The sequence below is a fragment of the Anopheles ziemanni genome, chromosome 2 (genome assembly GCF_943734765.1).
Source record: "Anopheles ziemanni chromosome 2, idAnoZiCoDA_A2_x.2, whole genome shotgun sequence".
NCBI lineage: Eukaryota > Metazoa > Arthropoda > Insecta > Diptera > Culicidae > Anopheles > Anopheles ziemanni.
The window spans coordinates 81,697,332-81,717,541 of record NC_080705.1 but is presented as its reverse complement, the minus strand read 5'-3'; the positions used below and the strand labels follow the sequence as shown (position 1 = coordinate 81,717,541).

Genomic DNA, 20,210 nt, shown 5'->3' with positions numbered 1-20,210 from the left:
TTCAGTGGCGCGCCTCGAACGTGGGTACGTGCTAAGCAACAAGCCGCCAGCCAGCTCGATGCAGCTTGTGTTTTTCCGCGGCTTTTCCCTTTTGCCCAGGACGTGTCGGGTGTGTGTGTGCGTCAGAAAGGCCGATGTTGCTGGCAAAAACCCGGAAGCATTAACTGCTCCTTTGGGATGCTGCCGACTCCGTCGAGTGCATGGTCGTGTCTTGTGGCTCGATGAGGAGATGCAATCTGACTCCAACGGACAAACAAACGGGAGGAGAAAATGGGCAAGAGGAAGCTGCACTCGGGAGTCCATAAAAGAGTGGCTCCGGTGGACCAACTGTTCCTCGGACGTGCAGACACGTGCTACCGATGGGTTTGGCGATCAGGTTACATTGGGCCTGAGCCCAAGGATCATCGCATGGCGCATTACATCGTCTTACGGCCGGCTGCACCGTCTGCAACCATACGCCGAACGTCCACACACATTGCAATGGGCGCGTTTTAACGGTTCAATTAGTTTCGTTCGTATTCTGCGACCGTTTTCACTTTCCGGTTGGAAGAACCAAGGCAGGGCGGAAAAAAGATGCAAAGGAAGTTGAACACCAATCATAACATTCTGCACTTCCCAGAGCAAACAACACATACAACATTAGCACCGGTGGCATCAGTCTTTGGAAGGATTTTTCCACCATCATCCCCGGCAGTATTATTTCGAAGAAATCCTGCCATCCTCACCGAGTCATACGTTGGCACGACAGATGCTCGGCACATGGTTTTTATGTGCCCATAAAGACCCACCGTGGTACATAAAAACTGTCCACGATCCAGGGACGCGTGCCAACATCGGATTGCCGGTGATGATGGGTTTAACGATCGTCGCTCGGAGTTGAAAATGACTCCCGCCCTAAGCATCTCGTAAGCGATTGATTGCAATCCATCGAGCGTCTGCAAGGAGTATCGTGCTTCGCCGGAATGTCCAGCCGTTTGGCTCACAGCACTTTCCCGAATGTACCAACCGGCGTACGGTGGTGATTTATGTCCCGGCACATTCGTCAAACCGACGAGCTGACGCTAATGTGTTTGCGTACGCACCGGAATTGCCTCCGTCGGTGGTTTTTGATGGCTTTTAAGATGCTTTTAAACGCTGGCACGATTGCTTTGATTTACGGAAGGCACAAACGCTAGTCAACAAATGGTTTATTTCAGAAAGAAATCCTTTTTTCGAGTTTCCACACCCTTCATTCATGGGCCATTGTTTTTCGGTGAGTTTGAAATTGAATGTTTGAATAGAATAAGGTTGACCCAAACCAGATTATATTGCATTTCTTTTTATAATACAAGATATGCATTTGTTCAGTCAAATATTTACTAGAAACAATATATCAATTTATTTGTAATGGTTTTGCATTGTTTTTGCCTTTAATTGTGGGTTGAATGTTAACCAACGATTTGTTTTTGCTGCAAACTGCATTGCTTTGTTTGAAAAAAACTTTTATTATTCATAGAAAGAGAGTTGAAAAATAGATGATTTATAACGGGTTTTCGTTTTCTTTCGTTCTGTCATTCACTACTTTCAAGAGATTTATCTATTTGGTAGTTCGATGCTAATTCTTTTCATGTTACATATTTGGATTCATGCATTATGCGAAAAGTCTGTGGGATTCAATTGCGGAGTAATTTTAAACTCTTCCTAGATCATGAAAATATTTCACCTGGCCAAATTCATCATGTGATTGTTACCGATGACGTTAGATTAATATTTCATATGTTGCTCGTTAGGCTGATAAACACGTGTTCTGTTTAGGATTTGGAAGACGAATTAAGGATATCTTTTCGTTAGCTCTATTCGCTTAACCTTAACATTTATCACGTGCTATTCTAAGGCAGCCGCAAGCAAAGGAATAGAAAAGTAGAGCATGTCTGATGAAACCCAAAAGAGGAATACATTGTTCCACAAAAGAAGATCCTCCGTTGTCGGGCCTGGCGATGCGGCTACCACATGTTTCCGATTTGGTTCAAATTTTTGGCACACGTCAGTCACGTCCTGCTGCTGCCGTCTGGCGCACGCTGCGGATTTTTTTTTTACTTTCGAAAACAACCCAATAAAACCGATCTGGACCCAGACCCGCTGAACGTTCCGGCAGCGGCACCTACGGAACAAAGCGGTCCGCAGCGGGGACCATCGGAAGCGACCGCCTAAACGGACTCCTTCGGTTTAGTGCAGAAGAGCGTCCACCGCAGGTCGCCTTTGCCGTGGCGCGCGCGCGCTAAACACATGATTCGGTAGCGACAGCAGGAGCAGATCGAAGGTCGCTAAAGGAACGGGCCAAGAAAAGGTAGCAATGTGTGCATGATTTTCGGGAAAAATGCGTCTTTTTCGCCGCGACACAATGGGATGCGAGCTTAAGGATCAGTGGCAGAAGGTAAGCCTGTCGTCAGATGCCGTCTCGGGATGTCAGGAGATCTGAAATTTGCTTGGTGTGCGTTTCGCTGGCTACCTTTTTTCTTCTGCGGCAGCAACTGTGATCAACGAGCAGAAGGTTTGGTTTTACTTCACAATCATTTACCTTTTAACCTCATGAAAGTTGATCATCGGAAATCAACGTTCAGTTTAGTAAACTCTCTAAATCTAAATCTAATAAAAATCTAAATAAATAAATAAATAAATAAATAAATTTAAACCCTAAGACCTTTCCAAATAATAATTCTCATAACGGTGACGAGACAAAGCGCACACAAAACGGTCTGTTCTACTTTGCAACCTTTTAAGTGAAAAATATTTTTCAAAATGGTTTAACTATGTGTGTTTCAGAGATGTTTTAATGTATTTTTGGTTATGTGGTATGTTGGGTATGTTTTTTTATTATAAACGGTTTGTAAAAACTTTTTCTCAACAAGCTTTTCTAAATTACACGAAACCAGTATTTCTTCTATCTTCGTCTATATTCTATCGTGAATATTAAATCGATTCAACTACCTATCAACTCATTTAAACCATTTCAAACGCTTCTTTAATGATCCTTGGAAGGGGATAATGTTTGAAGGAAAAAGGTTGCATATCGCTGAAACGGTTTCTTTTGGTATATATTAATCGTTTCATTGGTAGCGTGTTGTTTTATTTTAACGGAAGCTCCCACCGAACATGGTACTCGGAGTGCAACATATGGTTTCCAGTTAAACGTTCCTTTGCGGAGAAATTTTCTACTGAAATCCCGACCACGGTTGCTTCAAATTAATTCCTACACATTTCCCGTTAGACCCGGCGTCCAACAATGTACCCGAAAATGATACTTCATTAATACTTGTCAAATTCACTTTTAACACTAACAACCAACCGTTCCCTCCCTGGACAGACCCCGAGGCGATCAAAGGTCGGGGCGATTAAGAAAACCTTCGCCTTCCGGAAAGACCGCGCCTTCGCCTTCCAGTGCGCGCTCTCGCAAATGCTTAAAAATAGGCCGCACGGGAGGCATTTTCCAGCGCCGAAAGAAAGCGCAGCCTGAAGAATTCGACTCCTCACCAGCTGCTGCTGCGCACGTTCCAATACAAGCGGCCTCCGAGCGGTCCAAAATTCGTTCAGGATCGGCAATCCGCTCGAGGCAGTCCGGAAAACGAACACCGAAACACCGGCATCCCGTTAATCACTTCATTATCAGTTTGTTTTCCCGACATTCCGGACACCTCCGCCGCCGGTGTCCGCCCGAGCGGAACGGTATGGAAAATGTACACGACTGTTTCCCGCTGCCTCACTTTCTCTACGGAATGTTTCTCCTCTTTATCTGCTTTTGGACCTTTGGATGGCCGTTTGCTTTCTCGCGTGGGACTGCAGCAGATGACGCCCGACGAGGATCGGTTCGGTCGGAGAAAAATCTCTCCAAGGATCGTATTTCATTTCCCATTTCAAGCGTGTTGCGCAATCGTCGTTACGTTTGCCATCACCAAAACATAACGACTTGTGTCACCAAGAAGTGCAAGCAGCCGATTGAAAGGTCGACCGGTGTGCTTTCCCCCTGTACCGCGCCGTGAAAAGCGGAAAAGAAGCCCAATTAAAAATTGCCTACAATCTGTCAAGTTATTCTGTAAACTGTCCGATAGTGTGTGACTGCCAGGCGTCCCTTTGAAGCCTGCCGATAGCTCAATGCGTCTGTGATAGGATTTTCGACCCCATGTCCAAGTTGATCGCTCCTTATCCGCTGTCCCGTTTCGGAATCTGGACACCTCGATTGCCGATCGCTACCTGAGACCGTCCCGATGGGACCGATTTGACCAACCCGGAACGCAATCGCATCGAAAGGTTATTATCTTAATATTTTCCTTCCCTCGCTTCATTCGAATCCATTTGTCCGAGACGCATTCTTTGACACAACAGCAGTTACGTTGATTTGGTTGGGGTGCAATTTCATTATTACCTGTGTGAAGTTACTTCAGTCCACATTCTGGATGTGTGGTTATCGTTCTTTTTCTCTCCTTTTACCGTGTTGTGTCACAATTCTTCAACGAAATCCTGATCGGTCCAGCAAGCCTTAAGAAGTCCGATGGTCCTACGTCTTTTGCCGCCAGATTTCATTATTCATTGCGTTTCGGTGCGCCTCATGTTTACTCTACAAATGAGCAAAACTGACCAAACAAACCCTCCCCTAAGGAGGTGGCTGAGGATATCTTTGGAAAATCAAGGGGTTTTGATGACAGATTTTTGATGGAAAACTTAGACTTTGGGTAGCGTGAGAGTTCACTTTTAATGTAAACCAGGGTGTCCAGAGAATCATAACTGTAAGAAAGTGAGATTTCTTGTTATTCTCCAACAGGATAGATTATTCTAGGGAAGGTTCTTTAAGATGTAACAATCATATTATGGAAAAACTAACCGATGGCTACTTTCCGAAGAGAACGAAATAAAAAAAGTGGCGTTAAAGAATCACAGTCCTCGGGGATAACTTAAGGGATTTTTTGTCTCCAAATACCACACACCACCCATGTCGCAAGCTTCAGAAATAAAAAAAACTAACATGATCACGACAAGGACGATGAGCCGACGAAAGACGAATGAAAAACGCCCAAAGAGTCGAATGTCATTCGACGGTCGCAAACTGATTAATTCTAATTTATTTCCCGCTTCTCCCGGGACGGCCGTTGGTCGTCGAGGCCAGCGTAAGGCACTGGCCTCGTGGTCACTACCGGGCAGCCTCGCAGCTCACCCTCCCCCGAAGGAAGCTAATGATATTGTTTCTTCCACGGCGAGCGGGACGCGCGTTTTTGATCTTCACCTTTTTGGTTTTTCCGAACCTTTGGCGGCGCGCGCCGAAACGAAGACGACACCGAAATGTCGAACCTCCGTAGGGCCAATGGGATGATAATGATGATGATGACGGGCCGGTTGTAATTTCCCGGCTCCCTTCCCCCTAGCTATAAACTATCTAATGATAGAGGACGTGACCGGGTCGCCCGCCGCGACCGCCCCAAAAACGAGAGGGTGACATATTGGGCGCGAGCCCACTAATGACCACACTCTTGGCTCTTGGCTGATTGTTTTGTCCCGCGCTCGAGGGCACGATCTTTTGTTTCTTCTGCTTTCGGTCCCTCCCCCGGGCAAGCGATTCCCGGACGCTTGTCGCGCGAGCTATTTTGGGGAATTGGTTTTTATGTGTCTATATCGCGTCGATCGAGAGTCGGGTTTTGGTTGAGCATTACATCTTCATGCGTCGGATGGAAGGGGAACGGGACGGAGGCAGGACGCACCATTAATGGGTTATTGATGGCGCCTCCGGCGTTGGATGCTCACGGTGGGACCCAAGAACAGTATTGTTCTTTTATCAGTGAAAAACAGACAAACACGAAAGAGAGGAAATCGATGGGACTTTAATTGTTTCGAATAGTTCAACCAAATTACGGTGAACTTAAAATTTCAGTCAGATTGACTAGTTGTTGAAGTGAACGATTAACAGGTGACAGATGTTACTCCCAAAGACATTTCCAATCCTTCAACATGTTGGTCTTACTTTCTAAACCCTATTATAGAACTTCTTAAGTTCAATCCAAATAACTTTCTAATGCCGATACATTTCGTCAAAGCGATGGATTTAATATTTAACGAATTAAAAAAGTTCTTAAAAGGCAGTTATGATTAAAATGAAACCATAAGAAAAGCAGCAAATTAATCTGCTTGAGGAAGTGTTTCATAATATTTAGCTATATTTGATGAGTGGCAAAGCATTCACGTTAAAAGATCTGATCAGTAGAAATTAACTCGCTTGATGTGTTTTGATAAGGGATGGAACTTTTTAACTTTTTCAAATATTTGTTATTTCCATCGAGAAAGTATCAAAATAAGATAAATGGCATTAACAACGCCCAACAGCCACGAATAAAAGTATTGGATTGTGAAATGAGACCCTCAGAATAGGCTTGTTCTATGTTTAACTTGAGTTTCACGCTAAAGTAATCAGAAGATATTTCCGCGAGTAACTGTAAATTATCTGTGTATTACTTTGCCTGACCCGAAAAGCGAAGAATTGCATTATTTGGTACCGTTGCAAAGCCTCCAAAGTTTAAAAAATGCATTGCCGAATTACATTGTATAAAATTCAAGCTCGATTGCTGCAAAAAGACATGACAAGAAGCTGCTGTGCACTTTCCGCAAATTTATAATCTCCAAGGCATTGTCACACCGATCGGCGTAATTGAACCGATTGAAGAGGCTGGGTGCACTGCCTAATGAAGTCCAATCGCAATCGCCACTTACCACATTGACGAAGTCCTGGAACGAGATCGACTCCACCTTGGAGGTCTTGGCCTTCAGCGCCCGGTCGTACAGTATGTCACGCTTGTTGGGCGGTACGTTGGCGAGGAACTCCGGCGATTTGAGCGCCGCAACGAAGTCGTCCACCGGAATTTCGCCGAATCCTTCGGGATCGAACTGCGAAAACGGGACACAGAAACAAGATGCATTCGGATATGAGTGTGTGTGTGTGTGTGTGTTCGAAGGAACACACGCAGAGTGAGAGACAGAGAGACTCGGTCGATGTTTGTTGTGTGATTGCGCCTTTCGTGATTCTTACCGCATCGAATAATTGACGCCATTTCTGAGGGGGAGGGGAGAGAGAAAAAAAAGGCGAAAGTTCCAGGGATCAGTAGAAGGACACACGCAAAGGGACTCATCCCCACGCCGCACACCACACGTCGATATCGCGATGTACTCACGTCCTTCATCAGCTCCCGGCGCAGCTCGACCTCGTCGTACTCGGAGTTGAGATCGGTGTGGTCCGTCTCGTAAACCGGTTCGCCGTCGCCGGACTGCGAGATCGTCCCGATGCTGCCGAGCGAGCCGGCGATCGTCGAAATGTGCTCGATGTCGGCCAGCGTCTCCTGCTGGCTGTTGCTGGCCGCGTCTAGCTTGCCGCTGCCCTTATCGAACCCGGACCACATGACGCGCGACCGCCACGATGTTGGGCCGTGAATCACCAGCGCGCACACACCCGGGTGAACCGCTGTCTGTCCGCTCCGAGGTGGAGATTCGTGTACGTGCTGGAAGTTGTCTTTAGGGATCGCTCGGGGAGTGCCTGGGTTGTGTAGTCTTGCTGGGATTTCCGATTGCGTCGGGAAGGTCTCGAGGATCCGATCGTCACCGGCAAAGACCACCGAAGCTCTCGAGGCGTTTCCAGCGTCTTCTAACTAACCGGAGGTGCGTCCAAGAACTCCCCATCCGCGACGTGTACCCTGCGGTCCTCTTTTTCCTCTGATTCGATTCTCGATATGTGGCGTGTGTATTCCTACAGCTTTTTACAGATTCTTACGCAAGAAATGTATGAGATGTGTAAGGACCACACTTTAAGGACCTGCGTTTGGAAAAACACAACGAAAAAACCGTTTATTACCGAAATGATTTATCTTACTGAAGCACATTTATGTCGAACAAAAGAAAGTACGCAGATCCCATCGGCCAAGTGCCACGCAAGGGATCGATCAACGACCACCCTGACCACCACGTTACCGTTACGCAAAGGCACTGTCAATGTTGATTGCACACCATTGTCCATTGCGGCAATCAAACAATCAAAGGATCAGCGTCGCAAACAAACCAACCCTACAATTTCTCCTGATCCTATCGGCCCGATCATCCGAAACCGATAGACTCCTTCCGTAATGCTTTCCCAATGGCGAAAGGCGTCACACGGGGGTTCATAAAGGTTCGTGGCGCTTGGCGAATGGCGCTTCGGGCCGGGTGCATCCCTCGAAGAAAGTTCCGTTACGTTTTACGACCCACCGAGGTCGGGGAAAACTGAACAACCACGGTGGTGCACACGTAAACAAACTTCTAAATCACGGTCCTTTTCGAAGGACCTGCATCGGTTGATATCTTCATCGGTAGGACGAACCATACTGGTTCCTAGGCCCGGCGGGAGACTGCAGAGCGGTCTAACTGGAATCCGTTTTGCCGATAGCCGAGATAGCATACGCGCTCGGAAGGATGGGACCGAATTTCTCCTGTTTACCTTTACGACCTTTCTAATGCCTGAGCCATGGGAAAAGTATACCGGTTTTCATCGCACCATCATGGTTTTTCGATGGTGATTTAATAGCTTCTGCTTAATTTCATACAGGCTGAATCTATTAGACGGGGATTTGTGAGCGACAGAAATGCTCATCATGCCCGAAAAACCATTACTCATTTCTAAACCGCATAGAATCAATTGTTTCCATAGTTGAGCCTTCTATTGATCATGAAAGATAAAGCTGTTAAAATTTTAGAAACACATAAGTTTTAGTCGAGGAAAAAATTGAAAAATGATTATAAACGAAAGAAAACTTTGTCACAGGAATGTAGATATTGTAGATGAATCTGTCGCTGCATCTTTCTAAAGATTTAATTTAATATTTAAAGAAATATATTGATTGGTATGAACAACCAAACAACGATTGCGAAATATTAGTACTATTGTCTTGACCGTGCTTATTTCTCCCAATTTTAAGTAGCAAACGGTTTCAAGTTTAAATACATTGCACATGCCACTTCAGGATACTACTTGAGTATGCATGCCTAAACAGACACCCTGTGATAAGAACCTGATTGGAAAATGTATCCCATTTAGACTGCTGTATTATTAAACTGCAATTTACTATGATCAGGAATTCATTTCATTCCCTCTATTTTTTAACCACTCTCGGTAACTATCTGTTTGTTCACCGCGTTGTCCTTATTTCCAGCCAACACTGCGCTGAAGTATACGGTTATAACACTTTTGCTCAGCATAATGAACAACCGTACCCATCAATCAAGGCATTACATATTGAACACCGGCGCATACGTAAATCACCAATGACCGCCGCGTCCAGAACGGGGTGGAGTTTCTACTACGGACTTGCGATAGGCCAGAGAAGGTCGTTAATTTTGCAGCGATGGCCTCTGCGGCTGGCTTGCATACGGGTGCAGCCTGGCACTGCAATGAATAAATTACCCGAATGTCGGCCGAACTCCCTCACTCAAAGGGGCAAGGGCTGAAGAGTCTTTCCACGGAGCTCACCTCTTCGGGAGGATTTTGGATGATGGCGATAAAAAGAAAGTTTACTGTAGAACGTTGAGAGCAACGGGGGAGGCTTACACGGTGCAGCGTAATAAATGTGCCGTTCATTTAGCATATTTTATGCCCGGTTATCATGAGACGCATACTGCTGCAGTGGCCTAGGACGCGATCTATTTTTGGTAGTTCTTTCCATTATCGTAACGTGACACGGAATGGCTGTTCCGGTGGTCTATCTGATAATTCTGGGTGTTAAACGTTGAACTTTCAAGACATGTTGATGTTTGATTATCATACAATAAATTAGCTGTTTAAAAATTATGTACTTGTTCTATATTTTGTTTGATCTGAGAATTTTTCATAAAATATACTAGACATAATTTGAATTTCGTTTGTTGATGTATGTGATGCAAATTACAATAAAATTGTAATAATTTTTGAAAAATATATTTAAATTTGATATTGTTGTATAGATTCTTGTTTGAACCACTAATATTAAACTGATTTGATTAATTTATACTCCAGTAAAAATAACTATTTATCGCCAGTTGAAAACCTACCTTCATGATATTCCAATTATTTGTCACCAACAAACCCATAGCCATAAACCATCGAAAGGTGAACTCAATTTTGAATTATATGATATATCCTTTCGTCACTATCCTACACTAGAAAAAAAAAAAACCACAGTCCACCAACTGGCTGCAAACGTCACCCTCTGAGGGAGTTTTGCTCTTTTGCACTTTCACTGATTAAATTGCATTACATATTCATTCCCCCGGTGGCCAGAATAACATCCTGTACACGCTCCTTGGTGTGGCGGCATTATGACTCACTGCACCAACACACCGGCACAACACAGCATACACCTTCCCTCACACACCACACGGTAGTAGTCGGTGCGGTTTCCTTTCGGTGTTTGCCATTTTACCACCCCACGAGTTTCGAGTCGGAAAAACACGCGCGCGGTCACCTATACCATTGCAGAATGAACACCCCTGTGGAAGCACTCGACAGGATACGGACGGAGGAGGTGGGAGGGCTCGGGGGTTTGGAAAAATAATAGTACACAATTTCACGGTACTGCGGCAAAATATTTGGGGTTGGTTTGAGGTGGGTTTTCAGATGTTATATTGTTGTAAACCGATAAATCGATTCCTTTCCTAGAATATCCACTAAGATTTGGCACTTGAGTACAGTATTCGAACACAATTCGGGCACACGTTGAACCATTTTTGGTTTGTTTTGTAAACCATGTGGCACAAGCACCTACAACTCCACTTGCTTTGGCGTTATAACTGGACGGGTTGATTGAACTCCGGCATAAGCACGTTGCGTGTTTCGATGGTCCGAACGCAAAAATCCACTACCTTACAACTAAAACCGGCCAACAAGGTAAACCGATTTTGCACTAAATACACCCAAGCACCTGCCAGCGCACACCAGAAAGACAATGGCCAGCCGCAAACACTCCGATTCCCGATGCAACTAATTTCTTAATCGTACGCCTCACGCACGGCACGCCACACTGACGTTGTTTACGCCATTTGTTGTCGTTTTCCGGGCTAGTACGACTACCACTACAACGACGACGACGCCAACGTTGTTGAGGCGACGCATGCGAGTAAGACGCGGAGGAAGCCGCAGTGGATCCTGGTGCAGGACTAGAGGCCCGGCGGATTGCAAGGAACACATTTTGATGGACGGAGTTTGGGCACGGAGTTTGGCATGGAATTTCCCTCGCGGAGGTGGAGGGAAATCGAGTGCGCATGTCCGGCGCCGGCTAGGGGTTTGTTGGCACGAGATAGAGAGGGTATGAGATTGCGAGCCGAAACCTTTCTCCGACAGGTTTTGACGTTTTTATCGTGAATGTGACAGCTGTCAGAATGGGGAGTTTTAGCGCAATTTTTCGAAAATTAATTGAAAAGGAATAAAAACTTCCTTTTAATGTACAGTGTTTCCAGATTTCAGGGTAGTACAGATTAAATAACTTGGAGTTCTTTTCGAATTATATCAATCTAACCAGAAGCGTAGATCGGCAAACGTAAAGTGAACCAAATGAATGTACTTAAATTACCATTCAAACTATTGATTGATGTTAAACAAACAAAACCGACTTCAGAATTGCTCGTTCCAGGACATCTGTTTATTCCACGACCTACCTGAAAGTCTTTGCGACCTTTGCCAGGATGTTTGGCACAACAAAACAAAATTGCTGCCCTTCCGTTGGCTTTCCTGGAAAAACATCTCGGAAGTACAACAATATTTTGCTTTCATCTGTGCAAGGTAGATTAGTTTTCCCTTACCAATGGATGCGTTGTCCTTATGCAACGGATGTTGTTTGAGAACCATCGTTCCAAAGGCGAATGTCACCTTCCGGCTCTCGTTCTAGGCGGCATTTTGGCCTTGATGCCTTACACCGAATGGTGCGAATGTTTTTCTTTTAAACCGTGGTGTTAAAACGAGCCTCAGAAGAGAACACATTATTCCCAGTCATGCACACCCAACATCGATGGTGGGACCGACCACGACCTAAGGTAATCGATAACACCGCATTCCTTGTCCACTGTCCTTGATCCCAGAACGACAGAAGCAAATCCCTAAACGGAGGTTCGAACCGGGTAAGGGAATAGGGCGAGATCGTTAAACAAAAAAGTTGGCAGTGTCATGTGAAGACGTGCTTATCGCCTGTTCGTACATCGGCCTAAGGAGACCATACTTCGTTCCCAAAACTCCCCCTTAGCCGCGGGATCACCGGAATGTTATCTCAATTTTCCGACGAGCTCTATACCCTACTCACCCCTAAACATTTCTCAAACACACACTCACACACACAAACACAGAATCAAACGAGCACATCCCGCTTGGTCCGACGATTTTGTCGCCTTTCGATAGCCCTTTGCCTCAGGGCAGTGGATGGACGAACCAGAATTTCATATTTCGACCCCGAGCAGGACAAAAATTAATCTTCACTGTCAACGGCTCAGAAGTCAATTTAGAGCATCGGTCGGGCCTTCGGCATCGGCATCGACATCTTTCTCTGAACCATCGGGCGACTATCTTAACGTCCTGTTTGCTCTGTCCTCCTAGCCTATCCTTGTTTCATATCTTGGCCAGCCCTCTATCTCCCGTCGTGCTGCCGGGGCCCTGTGATCTTGCTAGCTGCCAGAAGTCCCGGTGTTCCCGAGTGGTCCGGGGAACCGAGCGACATCTTTGTGATTCACCGGTGAGGATAAAAAATGATGCTAGTGTAAATAGAGCCACCCGCGTGGGCAAACGAGGCGTTCGACCTACAGCGCAGGTCTAGTCAGAAGTCTCCGTCGAATTGGAAGTTCTGGAAAGAAGGAGACTCCCGTTGATGCAGGTTGCGTATGGAGGGTGTGGAATGGGACAATCGGTCTGTTACGAACCCTCCCGTTTGAAACGTGATAAAATATATTTCCAGAGGATTTTAACAAAATCACACAGGGATAGGCATATGGAAGCGGCGATTCAAGAGACTTTCATTCGGTTACTTCTTCGAACATGCAAGTTACACTTTGCACTTGAGCTGATGTTGAAGGAAAGCTGTTAACAACATCTCAGAAGTGAGCATAAATGTATGTTTATAATTTAAAAATCCCAAACCCTGCTGCAAGCACGTAGGAACATTCCACTTCCTCAGGATGTTCGGTTGTGCTCTTATTTCCCTACAAACGCATAAACAATGTTTGAGACCAATTTGAGGTTCACTCCATTCGAGGACCTCCAAACACGCAATCGAAGACGATCGTTATGAAGTGGTTGAGATTTTTATTTTGTATCTCAGGAACGACACGACACGCTATCAACGTGGGAAACTCGTTGCTTGGGCATACGATCGCCTGTTTGTGTGTTGCTCGTGGCTGTTCACGTCCTTCAAAGGCAAAGTTAAAGAACGAGAGACCCCTCTAGTGTACCATTAAATTATGACATTCTGCAAAGTAAAAGACTTTTAAACGTGCGGCACCAAACCGTCTCGTCTCGGATGGGACTCCAACCGTCATGTCCAACCCCTCAATACTTCTAATTGACCGTCACTTTCGCAACGTTCTCCGTGAAATGTGTTTCCTAACGGCAAACCCGGGATTTCCGACCCAATTATGATCGCACGCAAATGGTACGTGATCTGCAGAGAGGTTAACTGCAGAGAGGGGGTTGGGGGGGGGGGGACCATTTCCGCAAACTTGCGTGCGACAAAGTATAGTATATGGAAGCGGCTGCAGCAGGATCTGACAGGGACCAAGTGGACAAATTCGTTGGACACCGAAAGGCTCCGTCCCTCCGTATGATGTCGGCACCTTCTCGGCCAGTCAGAGCTGGCAGATGCAGATGCGCCTTTCATAGTGCGCCGGACTTCAGACGGACGCCCATTCATACGAGCAGTCCGGCCCGCCTGGATGCCGGATGATTTATCTGCCGAACGCCGACGTTCCGAGATTCCGTCCCGTCCCGTGACCGGGGACCTCGGGTGAATTAGCCTCGGTTTCCCGGTGTCCTTTTGTGGGCAGAAAATTGCCGATAATTTTTCTTTCACCCCGATTGCTTTGTTACTTTTTCGCTACGTCGCCGGTATTATTGCGCCTGGCCCCTCATTACCGGCCGTCCTTTGACCCGCCTTTGGACTCCGGGGCATGCTTGCGTTGTGCGTGTTGAAAGCGACACAAGCTACACACACATACACGCTCGTCCTGTGGCAGCATCGCCCGGTCTGGATCGCCGATCGTCCTTTTTAGCCTACTTTGTTCAACATTCGAACGCTCTTTTCTTCCATCCTTTTGATCGTGTCCTCGCTCGCCGTGAGCCGTTAGCAATGGTGTCTCAATTTATTTTTATTTATTTATCCTCTATTTACCAACATTAAGGGCCCGTTTAGCAGCCGCCTTGCCGGTGGCTCCGGGCGGTGTGCAGCGGGGCATCTCGTCCGGGGGCCTGCGCGCCTTGTGGCATTGTTTTGTTCGCCCGCCAATTTTCCGCACAATTCCTTTCTGGTTTTGCGTGACGTCGCCGCCGTTGTGGCCGCTGGGTCGAATTTGTACGCCACGGGGGATCAGCAGCTCCAGATCCTTGCAACCTTAGAGGAGGCTTTTAGTTTTTCTCGAATCTAATTTCATAGCACGGAGTTTTTGAATGGTGAATTGAATAGTTTTAATCATTCCGAGTCAACCTGGAAGGCCTTTGCTCAATCTTTTTATGTAGCCTGATTGGAATTGAACATTTATTTGGTTTTAAACAACAATATAAAGAGTTGTCACGTTGGAACATACCTGATTTTTTTTAACTTTTATCATGAAGATTGTAGATCAGTGTTTTGGAAATAGATTGTACGTTCAGGTAAGTATAAGAAAGAATAAAGGATTAAAAATACATAATTAATCAATTTATTTACTTTATTATAAACGAACCGAAATAGCGAATGAACTCGTTAGATTTTAAGAAAGCTTTAAATAGAAGGAAACTGGAAGGTAAACCGTGTTTATATTTACACAAAAATTCAGTTTTTAGTGAAAAATGATTCGCGTTTTTACACACTGAAATATTGCTTGAAGTAGATCGTAAAAAAAATCTCTGCAAGAGACATGTCTCCCGCACGCTATTTTCCCAACAAACCCTGTAAACCAGTGGAAGCTGCATGATCGGTCGTTCTTCGACCGCAAACGAAATGCACGAAAAACCTAAAGCCGACCGGGTTCGCTCCGGGTGTCAACTCGGGATGGTGACAGTTTAGCAGCCGGAACACACGTTTGCAAATAATCACCGGGGTTGGGAACGAGGAAGCGAATTCGTAGCGAATGTTGTACCCTCAGAGGGCCGTCGTTTACCCGTGACCGATCCCCGGTGGATAAGACAATTAATTTATGCCCTTATGCCGAAATTGATCGCCACCGGAGCGGTTCATTCGGGTTTCCAGTGCGTTCCGGAAGCATGCGGCAGTGCAAAGTAAAGCAGAGACGACTGTACGTGGCCACAACATAATGTCTTGGCACGTCCACGAAAACCACGAGAAAACCGTGGGAACCGAGATCCGGGGAAGAATGTCGTAAAAGCCTGGCGAGAAAGGGCTCGTAAAAATCAGTCATATCAGTCCGAGGGCGTACGGATGAAGAACGGAAAAAACAACACCGAGCCAACCGTTTACGATCGGGAAAGTCCTGAAAAACTCCTACAGCGGTCCTGTACTCGCACAGGTAGGTCCGTTTGTGTTTCGATACGAACGGCCAAGCGTTGGTGGGAAATCTCTGGATGGCGATTCGTCCCGTAGCGTGGATCCTTCCATCGTGCGTGGGATCGGGAAGGTAACGCGATTTGCATATTTTTTACTCTAACCGTCTTTGGACACGTAGCGCTCCGTTGTGCGAAGGGAATTTCTCACGATTACTGCCAAAATTTCCCATCAGAGCAAATGTCCGATGAAAGGTGTGACTTTCAAAGAGAAAAAGGACTTTTGGCACGGCGGGACAAAATAAATGCAAACAGATGTGTTGTTGGTGGATATATTGTATTTGCTCTGCTATATTGTTTTACGAGAACGAATTGGGTACTTTACCGCATGGGAATGTACGTTCCGTTTACGATACTGATTCAAAAGGATCATCTCAAGATATTATGGATCATAAACAGGAACATATGGTACAAATGTTTCACAAACATTAACGAATACATGTTAACACATTTTTATGTTATGAGAGAGATTTTATCCATCTAGCCACGAACACTTAATATTTCAGCAACTATAAATTTACTTTATTTTTTTTAATTTGTTTTAGTTAGGTAAAGTTAGGTAATTTAAGATGGATTAAAATTATTTTTTTTCCTGATTTTTTCTTGTTTTTGCATTTCTTTATCTAGGGTTTTAACGGTTTCATTTAAATTCTCCTTTTCTCTAAATTCTCCAAAATTTTTCTCCTCAAAAATACTGTTCAAAAATAACAAAAGTTTCATTCAAACCAATAATAATGTGACTAGTTAGCTAGTCAAACAAAACATGCTATAAGGAAAAATCGAATGAATTAATTAACCCATTAATATTCAAATCAACAAACACAGTTGGAAATGAATAATATGATTCGGATGTAAATATACTTGCATTTCCAGATCAGCAACTATAAGTAAAAATTACCAGTTAAACAAGTTCATAAATCATGCTCGTAAATCAAATCGATTGTAAATAGTAAATACCGCCGGGGTTGTTAAGATTTTGGAGAATCTTTTTCTTCTAGAGAATACTGTTTAAACATGGTCGACTTTAGGAACTCTTTCTGTGTTATCCTTCCCTAAGGAGATACCATGGATGGATTTTATTGTCTCATTTATTTTACGATCTGCAAGCTAAGAGCCAGCTGAAAAATTATGCACTAGACGTGTGCTCCTGACACATCTTCAAAGAAATAATTTATTTATTCAACAAAACATCAGATGGCTTAGAAACATTCATGAGTTTTTGCCTTTGGAAAGGGGGAAGAATTTGTTTCAGGAAACAAAGCTATGTAGATCGAACATTGAATGCTTACTTTCCAATTGTAAGAAAATCCTTATAATGGAAGAATTTGGTGTTGAAAAGCTTACCGCTCAAAGGTGATTATTTGCGTGCCCGGAACCCTTCGTTGGCTTTCTTTTGAACTACACATAAACACTAATTCCTTTACAAATCAATTTAACCTTTGGCGGATCCCTTCCGGGGTTGGTTCCACCGCTAGCAGGCAGTATGCGTCCATTCAATTTCGATCTAGCACATGTGCCAAAAAATGTGTTCCCTACGCGTACGTATGATTGACGGGGACGCGCTTCAAGAGAAAAACACAGAAACCCACCAGCCGGAGAATACTGTCAGTATCGGAGAAATGGAAAAACAGAAAAGACCCTGACAACACCTTTCCATTTTTGGACCGCACAGTTTAACCCCTTTTACTTCGACGCAAAGCGTTTTCCCCGGGTTTGAAAAGCGTTTTAAACTGGGATGATTTTTCCCCAAATAACCGATCCCTAATTGGTGGATAATTGACGGCGAAAGACTTGTTGAGATACGTTGCTCGAGTCCCGAAATTTGGGCCCGCTTGAGAGGGCATTGATTTTCCTGTGCGTGTGTGCGTGTGTGAGTCTCTGACGGGCTGACAATGAAGGGAACATAATGGAGGCACTTTTGTCGATGACGAATTTTTAACCACTCTTTGAAGAGGGAATTTTCGTTGCGTTCGATAAGAAGCCCTGCTTTTGTCGGCTCCGTCAAACCGATCTGCCGGCGTGGAAAGCCGCATGCTCGCTGGGGAAAGTGGAAAGCGCGGCCACCAGTCGTCTAACCAACAAGCGCCAAGATTGATAGCGGACCGGGAAAGGGTTCCCGGTTCTCCCGGGAGGTCTGTCCCGGGAGGGCACTCCCGTTCTGAACCCGAAGCCATGTGTGCGCCAACCTGACATCCATCCATCCAACCATCAAACCATCTATCCAGGCGACATAACACACACTTAGTTGGCGTCTTCATCGCTTTCGTTGTCGTCGGCGTTGCCGTGGAAACCCACTGGAGTTGCATTTCCATCAAAGGGTGTTTCAAAACATTAACATTGTTACAATACCTCAATAGCTTTGTTGATAAGAATGAAAATGAAAAAACTAAGTCTAAAATTAGAATTTGTGTCGCAGAACGTTTTAAAAACATTTGTGAATATGAAGTTTTCTTATTATTACCCAAAAAAAGAAATACATGAAATACTAAGTAATATTAAATTTACGTAGTTGTTTTTCAAATCAGATACATTTCAATATTCAGCAAACGGATTAAATAAAATTTCCACAATCTTCAATCAAGCCGTGGACATGAAATGAACATTGTCGAATACTTTAACAATTGTTTATTTACTTCATAAGTTTTCAAATCAAATGCATTGTAATATTAACCAAATTCAACATAAATTTTTTAGTCTTTTCAATGGCTCGATATTGAAATTGTCCAATTCCTAACCAATTGGGTGGAACACCCTGTACGCTGTCTGGCGTTTCGATCTCGGGCAATTAGACTCCGTAAGGTAAGTTACGACAGCGCCACCCGAAATGGATCGGGTTGGAGGTTAAGTGCAAGGGTGCCGTTAAGCGTTGTAAGTGAGTTGTGAAATTTGTTTGTTTGTTTGGACGACCTTTTACGGCGGTCCCGCGGGACGCCGCGCTGGTGTATGGGATCGTGTTCTTTCTCCGGTCGGGCAATTACAGGCGAGCGTCAAATTCCAGTTCACTTTCGAGACTTTATTTTTAAGCACACTCGCTTCCATTACCAAACCCGAAATCGAATCTGCGCCGGGATGAACCAGCACGTGCTGGTTCGGAAGGATACCTTCCCCAAGTAGCAGGATTATTAATTGATCAACGTGGTGGGAAAAGTGCTTCCTCATGGCGAGACATCTGGAACCGGGTGGAAAATGAGCCAGCAGACTAAGACGAAGGTCTCCACCATTTGTCTCATTTAATTTTGATCGAATCGAATCATTTTGGTAGCATGGAAGCCGCATTTTGCGGTGAGCTTCCGTGCCTCTAAATGGAGGTATCTCATCGAGGGTTGGTAGCGCCTCTCCACGAAAGGAAACTTCGGTGGAATCATTTATCAATCTTCACTGCAATATGGTTCGCAACTGTGCCGTCTTGCTGGGATTCCGGCGAAACCCCGGAGTGTAACAGAGGGCGTACACCTTCGACAGGATGCGCGGAAGAAAGGAGCGATCCTTGCAGAAGCACGTCAACACACTTCCTTGGTTCCTACAGCCACCATATGGTGCTGGTGTTCGGGAATAAGCTATTTTCTGCTTATCTTACCGGTACCGATCTTCTCGCGCGAAGACCTTCACAATAAGAGGATCGAAATGGTACGATTTGCCCGATCGACGAGATTAGCCACCGCCGATCCAAGATCCACGATCGCTACATGTTTGTCTTTTCTGAAACTGATAGTTTTGTTCAGGCCCAAAATATGACTATCCCTTCTACACCCCAAAGTCAGCCGCCCGTCTTCCGTGCCTCGACGTTTGATTTATTTGTTCCCTTCGTGATGTTTCCAAATATCCTTTTTTATGGATCTCTTCCTGGTTGGTTGCAGTACACCTTTCCGATGCGCGGCACTGTCGTGAGTCGTTCGAGTAATTGGAAGCACAAAATATTCAAATACATCCTTGAAACGTTTCCCTTTCAAACAATATCCCGCATGAATATTGCATGAATAAGCGCAAGACTTTACGATGGGTATGTTAACAACACCTCGCTTCTCACAGTATAGAATTATTCCTTTTTCGGTTTTCTTTATTTGTTTTTTGGCTTTTTTATATGATCCAGCCTACCCTGGTACTCTTACGTTCCCTGCCTTTTCCCAAATCGTCGGCGTTCCCCAATCTTTGGCAGCATTTTATTTTCGACGCTTCCCCTCAATCTTTCGCTGTGGTCTCATGTCACGGCGGCTGAAAGAAGTAAGTTAGTCATCGGGTTGAGAATAATACACAACACAATGGTCGTTAAGGACACGGCCTGGAAAACCACACTTCCAACCGGGCCGCGTTTGAGAGGAAAGGGAATGTAAGAAAAAAAAACACAATAAATGAAACCGGTATCGGGATAATCACGACAATGGCGTAAGCAGTCCTTAAGGTTCACGAAGCAGTAGATCCTGATCCCCTTTTTTCTTCTAGCTTGAAAAGAATTTTCGCTTGACAG

General features: G+C 45.0%; 1 protein-coding gene across 1 annotated transcript in view; it reads right to left on the bottom strand.

The window, feature by feature from the left end:
* Positions 1 to 7,412, bottom strand: part of LOC131281645 (protein rhomboid) — an 83,671-nt gene extending 76,259 nt beyond the window's left edge. Inside the window, exons 1-3 of the mRNA XM_058310992.1 lie at positions 7,188 to 7,412; positions 7,046 to 7,069; positions 6,730 to 6,903 (exon numbers count right to left, since the gene is read on the bottom strand). Coding sequence (XP_058166975.1) covers positions 6,730 to 6,903; positions 7,046 to 7,069; positions 7,188 to 7,412 — 423 coding nt within the window. The remainder of the gene's footprint in view (positions 1 to 6,729; positions 6,904 to 7,045; positions 7,070 to 7,187) is intronic.
* Positions 7,413 to 20,210: the final 12,798 nt, after the last annotated feature.